Source organism: Nymphalis io, chromosome 29 (assembly GCF_905147045.1).
Source record: "Nymphalis io chromosome 29, ilAglIoxx1.1, whole genome shotgun sequence".
NCBI classification, from domain to species: domain Eukaryota; kingdom Metazoa; phylum Arthropoda; class Insecta; order Lepidoptera; family Nymphalidae; genus Nymphalis; species Nymphalis io.
The window spans coordinates 2,700,775-2,721,888 of NC_065916.1; the positions used below are offsets into that span (position 1 = coordinate 2,700,775).

Genomic DNA, 21,114 nt, shown 5'->3' on the forward strand with positions numbered 1-21,114 from the left:
TAATCAAATATATATATACATGTTTCCTATCATAACAAGAAAAAATATTTTAAGAAAATAAATCGTAAAAATACAAAACTGATTAAAATTTAGTACATGTTGACTTTTTTGTAGTTTTTAAGTACAGCTATATACTTATTTTTATTTTTATTTTTTCAACTATTTGAATTGCGTTATCTGTTTTGTGTACCGCGCAGTCGCCATTTTATTTGCTGAAGCTGCCTCGTTTTATTGAAAAATTGAAGAATTTTCTTCATATTGTATCTTATTTTTCTTATAATTGTGTTAATTTAAATATGTCTAAACGAAGGATTGAAGTGATGGATCCGTTTATTAAGAAAAAGAGGTATGCTGTTTATTAGTTTTATAAAATATACAGACGAGAATAATTTATTTAGTCAGCTATAATATTAAATCTCCTTTGTTTTAGTATTTCTGTTATAATACAGCTAGTTGACTATTTATTAATCATTCATATTAAGTAATATATTTATTTTTATAATAAACTCGCAACCGTCACTTTTACTGTGCTATTAAACATTTTATTTACATTTAAAAACAACGTGTTTTTCATGTATTTATTGAAAAAAAATTTTACTGCTTATAATTCTTAATACATACGTAAATAACATTAAGTAACATTATGAAAATAATTACAACCGTATTTCATAATCAAATAATTTTTATTAATACAATTTATTTGAGCCCAAAAAATATACAGGTTTTAACTTTATTCCGCCTATTTACTTAACTAAATAAAAACAAAAATGTGTACTACAGAGTTACTGTATCGTTATTGATTTTATTATTCTTGTTGCACTACTGGTATGGTGGATAGAAGCATTGCCTTGATTTATATATTTATATTTATATATATATATTTATTTATTATTAGTAGTAAGACATGGGGAAATTGGTCTTCGGATAGTGAGAAATATACATTACCAACCATAGAAAATAATACATTATGTGTATCCAACAACTCACTCTTAAAACCCGAACTACTATTAAAATTATTTCCGCTCAATGGAAGAATAATACAGACTTGATATTTTTGATTTTTGTATGTTGCAAGAAATTTCTTTAACAGATAAAGCATATATATAATCTATATATGGAATTGTATGTATTAATTTTGGTTATTATATAAAAATGGGTGCTGATTTTCACAATTATCAGACTTTGTTACTGTTTGTTTACAATGTGACTGTGAGAGGAGGGCTGCTGTTAGTTAGTCTATGTGTTACAAATTACTACTAAAGCTTCGCAAACTATCATATTTATAATATTAGACCGTGTGTTCAGAGGGTGACATGTATTAGGTATAAAAAAGTGGTCTGTCCTTCTTTAGGGTTCAAGCTTGGTACATAACAAATTTACACAAAATCGGTTTAGTGGTTTGGCCGTGAACGTGTAATAGATAGACAGACAAAGAGACAAGAGTTACTGTTGCATTTATGATATTAATATGGATAAAGTAAAATAAATTGTGATTTTTATTTATTGTTGAGTATGTTGCAAGATACTGGTGGTTGGGCTTTGTACAAGCTCGTCTGGGTAGGTACGACCCACTCACCAGATTTTCTACCGCAAAACAGCAGTACTTGATATTGTTGTGTTCCGGTTTCAAGGGCGAATGAGCCAGTGGATTTACAGTACAGTACAGTTGGTGGTGCATTGGCTATTTAAGCAATGGTTGACATTTCTTACAATGCCAATGTCTAAGGGCGTTGATGACCATTTACCATCAGGTGGCACATATGCTCGTCCCCCTTTCTATTCTATAAAAAAAAAAATATATATATATATATTACTTGGTGTAGGACAAGTCTGTCTGATTAGGTACCACTCACTTATATATTCCACCACCAAAAAGTAATACTAATTAATAAGCAATAATAATGTGTGTTTGTGTTTGAAGGTTGGTTGAGCCGATATAACTACACTCGCAAGGGACATAACATCTTAATTCCCAACACGGGCTAATTCAACCTTCAAACTACAACACAGCATATTAAATGTTGCTGTTTGGCAGTAGAATATGTGACAAATATGGTACATACAAATGGTACATATGAAATCTTTGCGCCGGTTACTTCGCCATCTCATCATTGGCCATCACCATCATATTTATTCTTGCATGAAAATTTTAATTGTTCTGTAACTCATAACATATTAATTTAAATTAAGTATATAGTTTAATGTTAAAAGTTCGAAAAACCCGCTCAATTTTTATATAGCGTTTTAAATAATAATTTTTTTTTTTTTAAATAATAAAGTGTTAAGTAATAAAAAAAATATTAAAATAAAAAAAATTACTATACAACTGTTTCTATTTTACAAATAATAAAAGGTGTAGGTAAATAATAGACTAAGCATAGTACTGTTTGCTCTCGATATCCAATATTCGCATACACCGCAGTACTTTTCTTACTTTTTGTACTTTCTAGTCTTAACTACTAAACGAAAGGTCTGATTTGAATAATTTAAAGATGGATTTACATATATAGACTCGATCTTTATTACAAAGCTATTTATTTGCATAAGGATTAATATCATGATATGAATGTCATCATCTTTGATTTTGCCCCTGTTTTTATTGATTAATTGGAATGAAATGAATTTGTGATTTAACTGTAACAAGTAAATAAATAGCTTTGCAGACTTTTTTGTGGGTAATAATGAGTACTATAAACATTTAAGGTGTTATCAGTAGTTTTTGCAGCTTACGCAAAATAATGACTTTTATAGAAAAAATATAATAATAATATCCTGGGACATATTTCACACGCGGCCATCTGATCCCAAATTAAGCTTGTATAGAGCTTGTACTATGGAAACCAGACAACTGATGTACTAGATATATAATAGATTTTTCTTTTGTCAATACATTCTTATATAGATAATTTTTATATAAGTATGTATTTACAAAAGAAAATAGTATTAATTAAATATGATATTTTGGGTTACTTTATTGCGTTACATTTTCGGAGGTCTAATTTAAAAATAAAAATAAAATACAGCCTATGTTACACGCTGATAATGTAGCTTTCTGAAGGAGAAAGAATTTTTAAAATCGTTATAGTAGTTTTCGAGTTTATCCATTACAAACAAACATACAAAAAATGAAGTCTTACTTCTTTATAATATAAGTCCAGATGCAATGGCAAGAAGAGTATTAGATTTATATATTGAAATATAATATATTCCTTATTAAAAGTTCTTCTATATATAACGCAATACAAACAATTCTCGATTAATATTCGATCTCGATCTTTATTTATATAATACAACACTATTACAAACAAATACATATACCGGTATTACTGGTGGTAGGGCTTTGTGCAAGCTCGTCTGGGTAGGTACCACCCACTCATCAGATATTCTACCGCAAAACTGTAGTACCTGCTATTGCTGTGTTCCGGTTTGATAGGTGAGTGAGCCAGTGTAATTACAGGCGCAAGGGACATAACATCTTAGTTCCCAAGGTTGGTGGCGCATTGGTAAGCAAGCGATGGTTAACATTTCTTACAATGCAAATGTCTATAGGCGTTGGTGACCACTTACCATCAGGTGGCCCATATGCTCGTCTGCCTTCCTATTCCATAAAAAAAACCCTCTTTTAGATGCCATCTCTATTCAAGGGCAATGTAGTTTTCTTTACTCCCACTATTGAGATTGCATTTGAAAGTGTATTGTTAAATATGTAAAATTAGGTTAATTTGTCGGAAGCAACAACGCGTCAGACGAGACAGATGCTTCATAGGTAATTCAAAAATAAAAAAATGCATTCGCTTTGCGTTAAATCCCGCTACTCTATTATTCGACTGGATTATATTAGAGGGGGCCCCTCAAGTATAAAACCGAGATTTTGTCATCCCATTCTCCAACTTTGATTATGACATTTATTTTCGTATTTCCAAAATTTTTAAAATGATATTTTACGAAAAATATTAACAATAGAGAAAAAAGTGTAAAATGAAAAAGATGGGAAAATGTTAGCCTCTACAAAAAAGGTCTCTACTGTTTTTAACGTAAACCTCAACGTTACCGAGATACGGGGGGGTGACTGAAATATAAAGGACCGCTAAAAATATTTGTATCCTCGTCGTCCTCTTTGTTAGATGGCGCTGGAAACTATCGCGAGTCAACTAAGTCACATAAAAACGTTTGAATTGTACTAGATATCAATTACTTTTTTTATTATCAAACAGTCAAATTGGAAAAATCAATATGAAAATATTGTTCATGAAAATGAAATCATATTCATTTTACATTTTTACTATGAATAAATTTATTCAAGATCGCGATTTTGCAATGGCAATACTATGTGATGTGTCGAAGTTCAAAACTAAACATTAGGGAACTGAGATTTTTCTCGTCGTTTTCGTTTGGTATGTTGTGCGTGCGTTGTTTTCTCAAATTTTTTACTTCTTTATTTTGACCTTTGCGTGTTCAACGGACGCAGATAGTGCTTCTCTCATTGTTATTTGGCAATTTTTTACGGACACGGCCAGAAAAGTTGCAATTTTTTAAGAAAATTAATAGTATTCCCTTCTAAACGAACACTTGAATGCTTTCAATATCTTGAGTGCTTTCAATATAAAACCATGTGTTAATAAAGAAATTATTCATCATTTGAGAGCAATTGTCAAAAAGAGAAAAGGGGTTTTTTATTTGACGAGTTATAAAATATTGTAGTATGTTGTAAAATATTGCGCGACAAAATGGTGGTGCTCGCAGTCACTTATCGTGGATCTCATTAAAATGATATATTTTTTAAGAAATAGAATGGCCAATTCATTAAAGAAATAAAATTTCAATTCCTGAACATTTTATAATTCTTAAAAACAACTTTTGATTGTTTTCATTAATGAACGCGTAAATAAAATACTGAACAATAAAAAAAAATTGGTTTTTAACCATTGTTTATATATTTAAACTATCTTATGCAACAAGTAAAAGTTCCACTAAACCAGAAAACACAATGTCATACATTTCTTTTTCTGTTTTAGTGGATTTTATACACAACCACCTTCGAAGAAAATTAAAAGTAATTATAATTATAGTGTTTTAAAAATATAATTAGCAATAAATAATTTAATAAAGTGTTTATATTCACACACAAACACACACACACTTACACTAAGAAACTAGCGCCATCTAGCGGAGAGGACGGAACTGAGACTGTAGCTTAAATTGTAAGTTTGAAATGTAATCTCGATAAATTAATTTATAATAAATGTAAGTAGTGAACGATACTAAGATGACTGTTATTTGTCAATAGAATTAATGTGTATTGTTTTCGATACATATGTATAATTGATATTGGTGGTGTGATTTCAGGGAAGAGAAAGCCGCGGCCGCGGCGAAGTCCGGTGGCAGCGGGGAGACGTCAGACTCGGTCGCCACACTTGGAACTGCACTCCCTCCGACAGCTACCAGTACGCCTGGTATCAACCAGTATTCAGGTATGCGATTTATTAATTCGAAATATACTAAAATATTGCCTCACTCGAATTGTTTATTTATTTATTTGGTTTACTAACAATGACTTTTGTAAAATTTAAATATTTAAAAAAAACTTAGTTTAACTTAAAATAGCTAAATGTTGTGATTAATTATAAGTAATTAATTGTTTTTAATCAAACATATTTTTATACTCCATTTTGTTGTTAACTTTTTAACAGATGGAATTAGTGAGTTCGACAATGTAACATTTTGTTTATCGTTACTTTAATTTGCGTTAACTAAATTTTTTTCTTGTTGACGTTTTCTGTGACCAATCAATCAATAAAGTGTTAATATAATCTGTTATGTACTACTAGTACATATACATAAGAAGGGGTCTTGGTGTACTCGAATTTGCTTCTTAACGAATTTCATCAAAATCAGCTAAGTGGCTTAGTCGCGAAACCGTAACAGACAGAGTACTTTCGCATTTGTAATATTTGTTAAGATTTAGCCTAAGACCCGATACTTATAACAGAAGTTTTATTTCTGTTGGTTAATACTTATTGTTTGTCCTCAGGCTCACCGCATACTCCACGATACCACGAACTCCTGCGACGTCGACTCGGCCTCCCCGTTTGGGAATACAAAAACGATTTCATGAGACTTTTGAACACGCACCAGTGTGTCGTGTTAGTTGGTGAAACGGGATCCGGTAAGACAACTCAAATACCGCAATGGTGCGTGGAGTTCGCGGCGATCACGGCGGGGAAGTCCCACGGAGTTGCCTGCACCCAACCCAGGCGAGTGGCCGCGATGTCAGTCGCTCAGAGAGTCGCGGAGGAGATGGACGTGCCGCTCGGACAACAGGTCGGTTACAGCATTCGTTTCGAAGACTGCTCCGGGCCCCAGACGGTACTCAAATATATGACAGATGGTATGTTGCTGCGTGAGGCGATGTCAGATCCGATGCTGGAACAGTACAGGGTCATACTTCTCGACGAGGCCCACGAGAGGACATTGGCCACGGATATCCTCATGGGGGTACTGAAGGAGGTGATAAAGCAAAGGACGGATTTGAAGCTAGTCATTATGTCCGCGACACTAGACGCTGGAAAGTTCCAGCAGTACTTTGACAATGCCCCCCTGATGAACGTCCCGGGTAGGACACATCCGGTGGAAATCTTTTACACCCCCCAACCGGAGAGGGACTACCTGGAGGCGGCGATACGAACCGTCATTCAAATCCACATATGCGAGGAGATAGCCGGTGATATACTGCTGTTCCTCACCGGTCAGGAGGAGATCGAGGACGCCTGCAAGCGGATCAAACGTGAAATTGACAACCTGGGACCGGAAGTCGGCGAGCTCAAGTGTATACCGCTATACTCGACGCTGCCGCCGAACCTTCAGCAAAGGATATTCGAGCAGGCTCCTCCGAACCGGGCCAACGGCGCCATCGGCAGGAAGGTGGTCGTGTCGACGAACATCGCGGAGACGTCGCTGACGATAGACGGCGTGGTGTTCGTGATAGACACGGGCTTCTCGAAGCAGAAGGTGTACAACCCGCGGATCCGCGTGGAGTCGCTGCTGGTGTCGCCCATCAGCAAAGCGTCGGCGCAGCAGCGCGCCGGTCGCGCTGGCCGCACGAGACCCGGAAAGTGCTTCCGCCTGTACACCGAGAAGGCCTACAAGCATGAGATGCAAGACAACACCTACCCCGAGATTCTGAGGTGACTCCAGCCGAACTTTGTGCCGCGACGTTTGTCTTGCTGGTCCCACACAGACCAGTGTAATTACAGGCACAAGGGACATAACATCATAGTTCCCAAAGTTGATGGCGCATTGGCGATTTCCTGAATGAATAATATATCTTTCAACACCAATTTAAGTTGGTCCATATGTCCGTTCGCCTACCCATTTTATACAAAAAAAAAACAAAATATTTTTCAATATCTGTTTTACAGTCGATTACAACTGTTAAACTAATTTTGATAAAGATCGACTAATTTTATATATTAAAATTATTTGTATAACATGTATATAAGATGTGTAATGATCGGACTCACTCGTCTAGTGGCTAGCTTAAGAGACTTAAATCCCGATGACAAGGGTTCAAATCCAAGGTCCGGCCGATTGAATGAAAAAATAGCAATCAAATTAAAGCAAATTGTCATGTTCATACTTGTGCATTATATATATATATATATATATATATATATATATATATATATAGTTTTTAGTATATACATGTAGTATATAATGGTGGTAAGCTCGTACCTAATGCCTACCGCATTACGTTTTGCAGATCAAACTTAGGATCTGTAGTTTTGCAGTTGAAAAAGCTGGGTATCGACGACCTCGTGCACTTTGACTTCATGGACCCGCCCGCGCCCGAGACCCTGATGAGGGCCTTGGAGCTCCTCAACTACCTGGCAGCGCTCGGTGAGCTACATCCACGATTATGTAAAGTAACATCCCTTGTCGACCCTTGAGGTGTCTACACAACAAACCAAACACGTCGCAACATGTCCGCACGCATGTTGCGTGCTCGCTCACTTGTCGTCCCGTCGACACTAGAATTATAATAAATGATTAATATATTTGCATTGAACGTGTTGATTTTACACGGTAATTAAGTAAAGTAAATAACAGAAACATAAAATTTCCTTTCGACTGTTGTTGGAAACTTTTTTGAATTAAATAAATCGTTCACAAGTTAAGAGGGACTAATAAATTTCCCTGTCCGTGATCTTTTTTAAGAAAGAGAGATTCTCATCGGATCCTGCTATTGCTGTGTTCCTGTTTGAAGGGTGAGTGAGCCAGTGTGATTACAGGCACAAGGGACATAACAACTTAGTTCCCAAGGTTGGTGGCGCATTGTCGATGTAAGCGATGGTTAACATTTCTTACAATGCCTATGTCTAGGGGCGTTGGTGACCACTTACCATCAGGTGGCCCATATGCTTGTCCGTCTGCTTATTCTAAAAAAAAAACCTACCGAATGACTGGAATAATTTATTGACTCACAGTAGTATTCAATTCAATTCCATTTATTTTCTTTTAACATAATTATACATATTTAGACACTATATTTATGTCATGCAAATATTTTAACTTAAATTATACATTAAAATTATTTCAACTTTTTTTTTATTAATTACAAGAAATTTCATTACATTATAATACTTCATTTAAATAATATTTATGAAATTGATATATAAATGTCAAATATTTATTGCAGGAATTCTTTTATCGCGTAAAAACATTTGTCAACGTCAACCTTGTCATTTGTTAATAATAGTAAAATAATAATAATATAAATAATAGTAATATTTCCAAGGGTTGGCGGCCCATTGGCTATGTAAGGAATGGCTAATATTTCTTACGGTGCCAATGTCTATGGGCGGTGGTGACCACTTATTTACATAATATTGCTAGGCTATACTTACACGTATACTTTAGAAAAAAAGAAAAACTTTAAAGCCACTGTTGTAACAATATTTTGCCTTTGACTAAAATTGATAACGCTAATCGTCAAAAAAAGAATAACTTTGACAATTCGCCTAAAACTTGTTATATTTCCAATTCCAGACGACGACGGTAACCTGACAGACCTCGGCGCCGTCATGGCGGAGTTCCCCCTCGACCCCCAGCTGGCGAAGATGTTGATAGCGAGCTGCAACCACAACTGTTCCAATGAGATACTATCAATCACTGCCATGCTCTCTGGTAAGTCTACGGAACAATTCAGTTCATAACTCCTGCTAGATGAGAAACCATTTACAAAAGGTAATTATATGTTTTCATTAGAAATTGAAAATCTTATAATGACTTCGACACTACCTGTCTGATCACTATGAGAAAGTTTTTTTTTTATTTTTAAGAATGATTAATATTAATTCTTTAAGAAATTGCTTTAATTACGCGTAAAGCTTGTGATAGTATATAGAGTCCGGATCGAACAAGCGACTATTATACCCGTATATATATAACTATTCCGCTATTAACGCTTCGAAAGTTAGCTGGAAAAGCGTTTTTTTAATAGGTTTTTTAAATTTGTTGCAACTCGCCGTCAGATGGCGCTCAGCATAACCAATCCTACCATCTCTCTCAAGGAACTCGTGCGGAGACTTATGTATTAATTTAAATTTTCAGTTCCACAATGCTTCGTGCGACCGAATGAGGCCCGCAAGGCGGCTGACGAGGCAAAGATGCGCTTCGCGCACATTGACGGTGACCACCTCACGCTACTGAACGTGTATCACGCTTTCAAGCAAAGTAAGTGCTCAACATTAACTTGTTACGATTCGTAAAATTTAGATTGAAACGAAAATGAAAATAATAGATGAGCTATTACCTTCTCATCAAAAAGAGGAGAGGAGGCCTTTAGCCCAGCAGTGGGACATTCACAGGCTGTTACGGTAGATGAGCTATTGTCAGTCTGTCTCGGTAAGCACCATCCACTCACCACTTATTATCACCACCAAATAGTAATACTTAGTATTGTTGTGTGGTGGCGCGTTAACGATTTAAGGAATGGTTAGGTATTTTTAGACTGGTAATCTATAGTGGTGACCACGTACCATCAGGTGGCCAGATCACTTGTCAGTGTGTCTACCTAATGAAATAAAAACGTTTTGTGTACTTTAATTTGTGTGTTTAAACCATTTTGTGATTACCAGTGTATCGAAATGCTCGCTAAGTTTGATGCTACAAATAACAATGGTGATTTATTGATTATTCACAAATATTTTTTTTATTTTCCAGACATGGAAGACCCCCACTGGTGCTACGATAACTTCATCAACTACAGATCACTTAAATCCGGTGACAATGTTAGACAACAACTCAGCCGGATCATGGACAGGTATGGTTTTATTTATATTCATAAAAGAGAATATAATAAATTTGTAGTTATGTTTACAAATTTCCAACTCCTAACCTAAGGCCGAATAAAAGTCGAGATGGCCTAGTGGTTAGAACGCGTGAATCTTAACCGACGATCGTAGGTTCAAACCCGGGCAAGCACCACTGTATCATGTGCTTAATTTATGATTATAGTAATTCATCTCGTGCTTGACGGTCAAGGAAAACATCGTGAGGAAACCTGCATGTGTCTAATTTCATAGAAATTATGCCACATTTGTATTCTACCAACCTGCATTGGAGCAGCGTGGTGGAATAAGCTCCAAACCTTCTCCTCAAAAGGGAGAGAAGGCCTCAGCCCAGCAGTGGGACCTTAACAGGCTGTTATTGTTATATATTGTATAATCTAAGACACCAATCACATAACCCCCCCCCCCCCCCCCCCGGGGGCTTTTCGTAGCAGTGGAGAGGTGTCTTGCGTAATGTAAACCGATAATTTATATTAATATTTGTTTATTTATCTATGTTTTCAGATTTAACTTGAAAAGGACAAGCACAGAGTTCACAAGCAAAGATTATTATATTAATATAAGGAAAGCACTCGTCAATGGTTTCTTTATGCAGGTAATACTTTGTGTGATTTTAATATTTCTTAAATGTAGCAAATTTATGAAAGTTTGGATTGTAGCAGTCATAGGGGAAATTGGATGAAAAACTCATCAATCATGTACAAATAGTATTTTAAATGAAAGTAAATATATCGTATGTATTAAGTTAAACAGCTAAGACCTCTTCTCCAGAAGTGAGAGCTTACAGCATGTTCCACCATGCTGTTCTAATTAGAGTTGGCTTGATGAACATATGGCAAACCAATATCTAATGCAGATTTCACCTCAAACCCTTAACACTTAGTACGAGATTATTTAAGAATACAAATTACACAGGGGACATAACTCTATATTTATCACAGTGCCAATGTATATAGCCAGTGGTGACTACCATCAGGTCTCCCATTTGTAACTCAGACTATATACTGTAACATCCGACATGACTATTTAAAACTGCTCATGAGAGTATCGATACAAATGTATACACACTACATGTGAAAATTATCTCTGTTTTTTGTATACATATAAACATATACGTGTATATAGAAGCAATACTTCTATGCGTCTTCAATTTTAGACACAGGACTCAATCTGTTGCCACTTTAGTACAGAACAGTCCTATGATTTCGAGGATTATATCTTCCAATTTGTATTGTATTAATAAATGTGTAAAGAGTAATCTTTGTATATGTGTTTCAGGTCGCTCACTTGGAACGTACGGGACACTATTTAACAGTTAAGGATAACCAAGTGGTCCAGCTTCATCCGTCAACCTGCCTCGATCACAAACCGGACTGGGTCATATACAATGAATTTGTACTTACAACAAAAAATTACATTCGTACCGTCACAGATATCAAACGTGAGTATTTGTTACTTTAGTAATGACAACGTCTATGGACGTTGGCTACCACTTACCATCAGATGATTTGGGCCACTGCCTACCTATCGCATAAAAAAATTATGTTTGCTACTGCTCTTGGATGAGCCTATACATTGCCTACATATTAATATACATATCTGTTTAAATGTTTTCAGCGGAATGGTTGCTGAAGATTGCACCGCAGTACTACGAGTTAAACAATTTCCCTCAGTGCGAGGCACGGAGACAGCTGGAACTTCTACAGGCCCGTCTCGATTCCAAGGCCTACCAAGAGGGATTCTAAGGTCACTCTGAGTGATCTCGGGTCATATGTTATACCTAACCGTGACAGACTTGAAACGTTTTAAACATCGGATTTTAATAATTATAATAAAAAAGTGTTTTTATTGCTGAGTCTTAGTGATGGGTCGCATATTGGTTTTAATAAAACATATGTTCATTTAGTTTTCCAATGCGTAATAATTAAATTTTTAAACTGCTGAAATCTGAAACGATTATCAATGCAAACAAATCAGTCTAATCACCTATTCTGAATATTATATTTATGACTGGTCTTTTATTTCTTATTCATCATTCATATAATATGTGTCGTATTGGAACAACTAGAAATCATTGCATTAAGAATTTAATTGAACTATTCTAAATGAATACTTAAAATTTATTAATTGGTTATTACGAATCGACCAATTTCAATATATATCAACATCAAGTTAGTTAATCTGATAATGATTCTTTGTTGTTAAGTGTAAAAGTTTTATTATAATAATTATATTTTTATTTTGTCGCTATAATCGAGCAGTACTGCTTCATGTCAAATCAAATTAAATCAAAACATTTTTTTATACAAATAGACATTTAAAAGTACATTTGAATTGTCATGAGTTACCCAGTTGTAACACCAATGTGTTCAATAGGGATATGTACTGGATATCGATAGTAAAACAAATATTCGTCCCGTCACTATGAATGACGTCATAAAAGATTAATTATCTTAGCGTTATAAGGAGACTGTAGTCCCTTAAGGTTTAGTGATTGAACTGACTGTGGCAAGGCTTTGATTTATATTTAATATTATCTAAGCCAGCCCGTTGGAGCCCAGGAGCCGAACATGTCGGTGTTCCTGGGACATTAAAAATGGCCCGGTCATTTATTGAACTAAGAGAGAATAATTGATAATGTTTTAAAATGGTTTTATCTTATGGATACGGATGTTTTTTATTTTCTTATCTATAAAAGTATATCATATCGTGGAGGCCCCGAGGATAGAGACCCTATCCTGCCTCGTTGTTCACCCTAAATGCCATTGCCTATGTTGTGATGCCTATTTTAAATTTTAGGCCTGTGCCTCTTCAGCCTATGTACATCCATACGGATTAACGGTTATGTAATGAATACAGGACACAAACACAAAGATACATTAATTGTTATATAAAGATGTAACGTTACGTATTGTATTCGTTAGATTTTTATAAAGAATTGCTTTTTGCAATTATTAATTATCTGTGAATTTGAGAGTAGCATTTTTGTTTTTTTTTTTTTTTGTTACCGCATACAATGTTGTTTTAGATAGAGGCGGTATAAAATTGTGATGTGTAGGATGTCTGTCTCCAAGTTAAGTGTGAAGCGTGTTAATAGACACGATTTGTAAATGGCGAACGGAATCGTGCCGTCTCTATCGATCAATATTCCCATCTCCGTTGTACATGGTACAGTCAGAAAAACAAGCTCACGTATATGAATAGCATCATGCACAAATGACTTGTATTGTATAATAAGTATGGGTAATATAAAATATTCATTTAATATGTTCTGCTGACTACTATAATGTATATGTATACGCTATTCCAATTGAAGGAGTAAATAATAAACAAACCTTAGATTTACATATTCCACGCAATTTTCTAATAGCTTTGCTGTATTGTACACTACGAACAGTTCTCTTAACTACTTACATACACATTGATTTTACTTCCGAAATTCTTCAACATTAAAAACTCCTTTTACACGAAATCTATGTATCATAGATTATTTTTTTTTTTTTTTTCGTTGAACAGGAAGGCGACGAGCATATGGGCCACCTGATGGTAAGTGGTCACCAACGCCCATAGACATTGGAATTGTAAGAAATGTCAACCATCGCTTACGTCACCAATGCGCCACCAACCTTGGGAACTAAGATGTTATGTCCCTTGTGCCTGTAATTACACTGGCTCACTCACCCTTCAAACCGGAACACAACAATATCAAGTATTGCTGTTTTGCGGTAGAATATCTGATGAGTGGGTGGTACCTACCCAGACGAGCTTGCACAAAGTTCTACCACCAGTGTTTATCCAGGGTCTCGGCCAATGATATCGGTCAAAGTTTGTTTGTTTGTCTTTACTTTTCTCGTGGTTGGAAGTAATTTCCTACCTTTATCATATTTATTGGCGCGCTCTATAACCGTGATGTTGTGACGCAGAATTTAGATTTTTACTATTTTATTATTATTTATTATTTTAAAAACGATATGTTTAGATAAACATGTAAAAGTTTCGACCTTAAACGAATCTGTTTGCCTTAAAAATTTATGTTACAAGATAGAACCAGCAGTGTCATATTTTTTTTTTTTTTTTTATATAAATAAGAAATAATTTGAAATATGTATGGAAATGTTATTTTATTAGTATATATCATCAATTCAATACAATTTTTATAAGTAAAAGTATTATAAGAACGGTTTGAGTAAATAGTTAATGTGCACTGTTGGGTCTCCGTCTTTTTTGAAAATGTTGGTCCTGCATCAGATATGAAAATCAAAATCATTTTTTTTTTTTCAATATATATATAAGCATTACATTTACAAATGGATTAGCAAAAACAACTGCCAGTTTAAATAAGACAACACCCTGAACCGACAAGAACCGATGAAAGAAACCTTTTTTGTCTTTTTTGTCGAGTGATCGTTTCGTCCATTAACAAATTAATTGTATTATAAACGTTTGCAAACTTAGCTTTATATTTAGCATCAGATACCTTTTGTATGTATGTATTTATTTAAGTGCCACATCGGATTATGAGAGTGCATGGAGAGTGACTTGTGTACGCGCACACACCGTTACTATACAATCATATCGCAATTGGTTAGTCTTGAGATTTGATATCGATCATAAAATGTATCAAAATTGTGTTGTATTTTATTCTTAACTTAATTTAAAATGTTTGACTTTGTTCATCCGCTGTGAGAATGGTTTCCTAACGTCTGTGAGTTACGAAATATAAAAAAGTTGTTTTTAACAATAAACGTTTAGCGAGTGGGTAGTTAAACAACGCTGTGTCTTCTTTTGAATGTGAAATCAGTTATGAGAGAAAGAGAGAAATAAGTGTTTAACTAACAGCCGCTAAGCAAAATTTATATAAATAGGGCCGTTATCGTTTTCTTATTTAAAATAATTGTATTATTCATATAGCAAATAAATCATATAAGGACCCCTCCCCTCGGTCCGTAGAAAAGTACCCTGCGAAATTTTATGATAATCGGAGTAGTTAAGACGAAACAAACTTCATATTTATGCATCAGTTATGTTCGCTTCTTCAAAGTGACCTTCTTGGATCCGATGACGACGTCAGAAACGCATTCTCTCCGCGGACCGACGTTTGTTCAAATATTGTACAATTGTAATGAAATGAAGGAACTAGATCGCTAGTATAACTAGATATTTTTTTTAATAATAGGCGTTATCCTGAAAACTCAAGTCTGTCGCAGTTCAAAGGTAGTTTCGAGCAAAATATGGACTTGCGTGATAGTGATGTGTACGTGAAATAAAGCTATGTGTAAGATATTCATGTTTTTTATTTATTATACCGTATAATCGCTCTTTAGCGGCTGTTTAGTAAAATCCTAAGGTCTCTCTTTCTGTCATTATTGATTTGACGTTCGAAAGAAGAAGACAGCATTGTTTTACTAATCAACCGCTAAAAACACTTATAAATAAGGCCGTCATTTAATAGTTTGTGTTGAAGTCCACAAACACTTTTTTATTTATTTATTCTCTCTAATTCCTGCTTCCCCCTTCCTTCTTAAGTCCACGCGAGCTGGTTCTCGATGTCACCGCCTAACTGTGACATCAATTCCATCGCGAACAAAGAAATTTGGCAACTCCTTTCTTTGTCGCACTTCCAAAAAATGGAATTCCTTACCAGCTTACGTGTTCCCCTCCTCTTACAACCCGGGTTCCTTCAAACGAGGCGTGAAGAGGCATCTTGCGGGCCGGCAAGGCGAAGGCGGCTAGTGCAGAACGTTTTTCCCGTCTTTACTAGCCGTCGTCGCGTTTGGACTCTACTACCACTTACCATCAGGTGGAGTAGTCATTTGCCCTCCCGGCGAATATAAAAAAAAAACACACCATCATGTACTAATGCACGCGTATGTAAGTAATAAAGTAAAATAATATACAGTAGTTTTCATATTATTGATCCAGCGCCATCTAACGGTCGCTATGTTAATTTATTTGATGTCCACCAGCCAATCTAACTACCGGCAATTAATAACCGATTCAAACAATCAGCACTACAGACGTCACATCTTTAACCAATTATATAATAGCAGGATTAAAGACAAACGAACCTTAGTTTTATGTATATTCCATGCGATTCGCTAACAACTGCTATATTATGTACAAACAGTTCTCGCTTTACTCCGCTTAACTGCTTATATGCTTTAATTTCACTTTCAAAGTTTTGATAACAAAGATTTGATATTTATGGGTTCGCGAAATTAATAGATGTATTAATCGAGAACTGTTCGTGGTGTACAATATGATGTATAATACAGCAGAGCTGTTAGCGAATCTCGTGGAATATGTAAATCTAATGTTTGTTTATCTTTACTCCTTCGATTCGAATGGGGTATAAATTTATTAATATAAAATTCAATTAAATATCAGTAATAAAAAAAATTAAGCTTTTATACCATAAAAAAAAAAACAAAATAACTTGTATTGAGTAATATAGCTCAGTTACAATTGTTTTTACCTAAAAATTAAATATCAGTTGTAACAAGACGGAATATTTTTTTTATAGTATAGGACGAGCATATGGGCCACCTGATGGTAAGTGGTCACCAACGCCCATAGACATTGGCATTGTAAGAAATGTTAACCATCGCTTACTTCGCCAATGCGCCACCAACAAAGATGTTATCTCCCTTGTGCCTGTAATTAAACTGGCTCACTCACCCTTCAAACCGGAATACGACAATACCGAGTATTGCTGTTTTGCGATAGGATATCTGATGAATGGGTGGTACCTACCCAGACGAGCTTGCACAAAGCCCTACCACCAGTATCTACTACTGGATAAACTTATTAAGTATTTTAGAATATTTTTCTTTTAGTCTTAAATAAAACGAATGTGTTAACAAAAATGTAATTTATTTCTATATAACAAACACTCACACACAACACATTACAGACATACTAAATAAGTACTAAACTACTTACTACAAACTAAGATTTTGGAATAAAAACAGCAAAGTTTAGTATTTATATAAACATTCATAAATAGAGATGTTTGTGAAGTTATATAATAATTCCCCATTCCCCGTTATTTAATTGAAAATCACTTAATTAATATTACATTTTTAAGTTTTAAATTTTAAAAATGACACCTTCAAATGTTTTTGTTTTCGTTTTCGCGCCAATATTGCGTAATAACAGATTATAAATAAAAATATATTACGTTTTTAAATAAAAAAAATTGCACGTGGAGGAATTGTGGAGACTATTTAAATATTATATTAATATTTGTATAATATAAAGCTTATTAAATTTAAATTAAAAAAATGCATGTTTAAATTAAATTTGGTTCGGAACGCAAAAATAAATAACAAAAAAAGAAAAACCGTCGACGGTTAGAAATTTTTACGTCAAATATGGAAACAAATTGCGCTTTATTTTTCTATAGTAAATAAAAAATTATTTACTTAAAATCTACCATCATATATACGACATTTGTTTTATTAATTTGGTACATTCTTGTTTTATTTAAATTATTATTACAATTGCATCCCTTCCATTTTTACATTTCAAGTTTCAATTGTATTTATACATAAAAACCGCTTTTGAAGCCAGTGTAGTGCAACTAGTACATCTTGGTACTTATTTTCTTTTGAATATAAATAAAATTTAACAAATCCTATGATAGTTATCATTTATTTCTATTCAACAATCGAACAGTCCAAAGGTTCGTTCCGCACTAGGAGGATCCCTTCGCGACGCCCACGAGGGCCGGTCTGACGCACCTCTCGTGCAACTTGTAACCCACTTTGCTGACTGCTACCACTGTACCCGGTTCTGCGCCTTCCACCTCCTACAAATTATATACAGTATACAGTAACAGCCTGTAAATGTCCCACTGCTGGGCTAAGGCCTCCTCTCCCTTTTTTGAGGAGAAGGTTTGGAGCTTATTCTACCACGCTGCTCCAGTGCGGGTTAGTAGAATACACATGTGGCAGAATTTCGATGAAATTAGACACATGCAGGTTTCCTCACGATGTTTTCCTTCACCGAAAAGCACGAGATGAATTATAAACAGAAATTAAGCACATGTAAATTCAGAGGTGCTCGCCCGGGTTTGAACCCACGTTCATCGGTTAAGATTCACGCGTTCTTACCACTGGGCCATCTCGACTTCACTGGGCCATCTCGACTTCTTTTCTTTTGAAATTATATGTTTACCATTAATAGAATAAAATCTCTACGAAAAACGTAGTTGTTAATTGTTAATATATATGCTAAGAGATTTTTATTAGTTTTTTTTTAAAGAAATTACTGATAGTTCTATTTATCCCTCTAATTAAGGGTCAAGTATGCCATTGCACTATTGACGCTTTCAATTTATAATTACATTGTTTTATTCAATCCTATAATTTATGGTTAATAATAAAAAATACCTGTTGGAACAGCGCTTCGTGTAGGTTAGGATCGAATTTCTCTCGTAACGGTGACACGGCTATCAGTCCATGTCTGCTGAACACCTGGGAAAAAATTAAATCATTTCAAATACACAGTTAAATTTCACGGGATCGCTTGATCATGCTACCTTGACGCCTAAGGCTTCGTTCAGTGTACGCGTACCTGCGTGAGCTGCGCGCGCGTGAGACGCAGGCCGTCCCGCAGCGAGCGCAGTGCGGCGGGCGCGCCCTCGCCCTCCACCCCCTCGGGCACGCTCTCCGCCGCCGCTGACAGCGTGTCCGCCACCTGCAACAATATTTACATTATGAATCTAAATAATATAAATGCATTGATGACAGTTTAAAACACATTTCCCATCCTAATTAAAACCTACTTAAGAGCCTTGTTTCATATTTTATTATGTACTTGTTCATAACTGGAATCTTGAATTCTTTCCGATCATAGTGGAATGGTGATCCCAGGATAATATTAATTGGAAAAATTAAAAACATCTGTGGAATTTTATTATGGAATTCTTGACCTTGAAAGGAATTCCTTACTGTGTAGTCGGACACTCACCTTCTTACTTCTTGTATTTATAAAATGATTATCACTGATTCTTTCAAAACAAGTTGAATAAATGAATAAATTCATTCATTTATTTCTCCGTAGATTACAAAAAGCCTTATCAACTATGAACAGTATCTTGTCTCCGAAGACTGGTGCTTAAAAAAATAAATCCTATATATATATATATATATACAATAACGTTTTTTCTGGTGTATAATATTATTGTAAATATATTGTGACAAAACATTTCTCCTTTGTTAAAAACATCTCGAAGTGATCAAGCTCCACAATGAATGACTACGAATTAAATATATTTAGTAATACATGTGTTTATTCTCAAATTCCCTCCAAAATAAGTTAGGAGGACGTTATTATAATATTAGAATTGCCATTACACTTACATCCAATAAATCTTTGCAGAAGCTCTGTATAGCAAATGATTTTGCATCTTCGACCTGTTTCAACATCCGTCTTCGAACATTCTCACCGTCTGCTAAGGCTCTTTTATATTTATCCTGAAATAATTCACATATAACGTTAAAATCATCACCGTGTAGCATTCAAAGCTTAAATATAAGTAGCAATTGTCAAAACATATATCAGCATATCGCCGTCCACTGCTGGACGAATGGAAGCCTCCCCAATGCCAACCATCCCAATCTAATGGTCAAAACATCTTCGTTGTAGCCTTTGTTTTCTAAATCATATGTTAGCTAAGCAAAATATTATTATATATGTTGCTTAGCAACTGTTTAGTTAAGCACTGATTTCTCTCTTTCTGTTATACTAGCCATACACTAGCACAGATACACAGTTATACAATAAAAGGGTAATAAACCTACTTCGTACTCTTTAAGATGATTTTTGAGTGTGCCGACTTCAGAAGTTAGTGTTTCAATCTGTTTGTGACATTCCTCTATGGATGCTGGTAGATTCTTATCACTCGCATCTGACTCTGCTGTTTTTTCTTCCGTGCTATATTTGCATACTGTAGTTCTGAAATTGAGATAAAACCTTTGAAATTTAAGCATAAAAGTAAATCCATCATGAAAATAAGCCATATAGATTTTTCGTTGTTTTTTTTTTTATGCTATTTATTCATATTTATGTAATTTATTCTGTGTGAGTTAGTCCAGAAGATAATTAAAGTAAATTTAACCTAAAATTGTTAAATAAATATGTCGATAATTCAAAAATTTTATCTCAACAATGTATAGTTTATTCTATATGGAATTTCGCCGAGATTTTATAACTTGCTCTATGAAATTATATTGGTGATATATCAAACTTTTTATATTTTTATAATCGATGACGAAATTGTGTTATTAGTTACAAGCGTAAAAATTAATATGGAAGAAATTCATTTGTTACTAATAATTATCTACACTTTACTTAATATATTAAAAATTATAAATTTAATAATAATAAAATTTCATAAAAAATTAAAATGCAATTTTAAGGTTGGATTAAGTTGCGCAACGATTACCTGTAGATATTTGTTTTTAAGGTTCTCAAAGAAGAATCCGTCACGTATTTGGCTAGTCTGCCCACCGAAAACACTTTAAGCGATGCCATTTTATTAAGTAATCTTAATTTTCGAATAAATTTACAAATTTAACGTTAAAGGTTATGTCGGAATTCCTTATCTGTCAATTCTGTCATTTACTTTTTTTTATATTGCAGGCATAAGGCAAATGGCAATGGTGTACGTAAAAGCAGAAGTAAAATTCCATTCAACTATTTAATAAAATAAAATTAATAAAAAAATAGAAAGCACGGTATTTAAATACTATAATATTTA

General features: G+C 34.5%; 2 protein-coding genes across 4 annotated transcripts in view; one reads left to right on the plus strand and one right to left on the minus strand.

The window, feature by feature from the left end:
* Positions 1 to 208: 208 nt before the first annotated feature.
* The window catches only part of LOC126779469 (putative pre-mRNA-splicing factor ATP-dependent RNA helicase PRP1), a 105,403-nt gene continuing 84,497 nt past the window's right edge, over positions 209 to 21,114 (plus strand). The window contains exons 1-11 of one of the 3 annotated variants that reach the window (XR_007670357.1): positions 210 to 346; positions 5,347 to 5,471; positions 6,032 to 7,184; positions 7,760 to 7,896; positions 9,046 to 9,183; positions 9,610 to 9,732; positions 10,222 to 10,321; positions 10,854 to 10,944; positions 11,628 to 11,790; positions 11,967 to 14,476; positions 14,511 to 15,632. Coding sequence is in view for 1 of the 3 variants with exons in the window: in XM_050503461.1 (XP_050359418.1) it covers positions 297 to 346; positions 5,347 to 5,471; positions 6,032 to 7,184; positions 7,760 to 7,896; positions 9,046 to 9,183; positions 9,610 to 9,732; positions 10,222 to 10,321; positions 10,854 to 10,944; positions 11,628 to 11,790; positions 11,967 to 12,094 (2,208 nt within the window). In the remaining 2 variants the exon portion in view is untranslated. Of the gene's footprint in view, positions 347 to 5,346; positions 5,472 to 6,031; positions 7,185 to 7,759; positions 7,897 to 9,045; positions 9,184 to 9,609; positions 9,733 to 10,221; positions 10,322 to 10,853; positions 10,945 to 11,627; positions 11,791 to 11,966; positions 15,633 to 21,114 lie in introns of those variants that run through there. The other 2 variants (XM_050503461.1, XR_007670358.1) reach the window with 2 other exon arrangements.
* Positions 17,984 to 20,989, minus strand: LOC126779647 (grpE protein homolog, mitochondrial). Its single transcript, XM_050503800.1, has 6 exons — positions 20,800 to 20,989; positions 20,156 to 20,309; positions 19,715 to 19,828; positions 18,927 to 19,049; positions 18,743 to 18,826; positions 17,984 to 18,159 (listed from the first exon to the last, which is right to left on the minus strand). The coding sequence occupies exons 1-6, from the start codon at positions 20,886 to 20,888 to the stop codon at positions 18,046 to 18,048; spliced, it is 678 nt and encodes a 225-aa protein (XP_050359757.1). The 5' UTR covers positions 20,889 to 20,989; the 3' UTR covers positions 17,984 to 18,045.

Bases quoted from the DNA above. Each gene is read 5' to 3' on its own strand.
- LOC126779647 (XM_050503800.1), bottom strand. From the start codon at position 20,888: ATGGCATCGCTTAAAGTGTTTTCGGTGGGCAGACTAGCCAAATACGTG. The intron at 19,829-20,155 runs GTAGGTTTATTA...GAATTATTTCAG, and splicing joins ATCATCTTAAAGAGTACGAA to GATAAATATAAAAGAGCCTT. The intron at 18,160-18,742 runs GTATTTTTTATT...TATAATTTGTAG, and splicing joins ACGAAGCGCTGTTCCAACAG to GAGGTGGAAGGCGCAGAACC.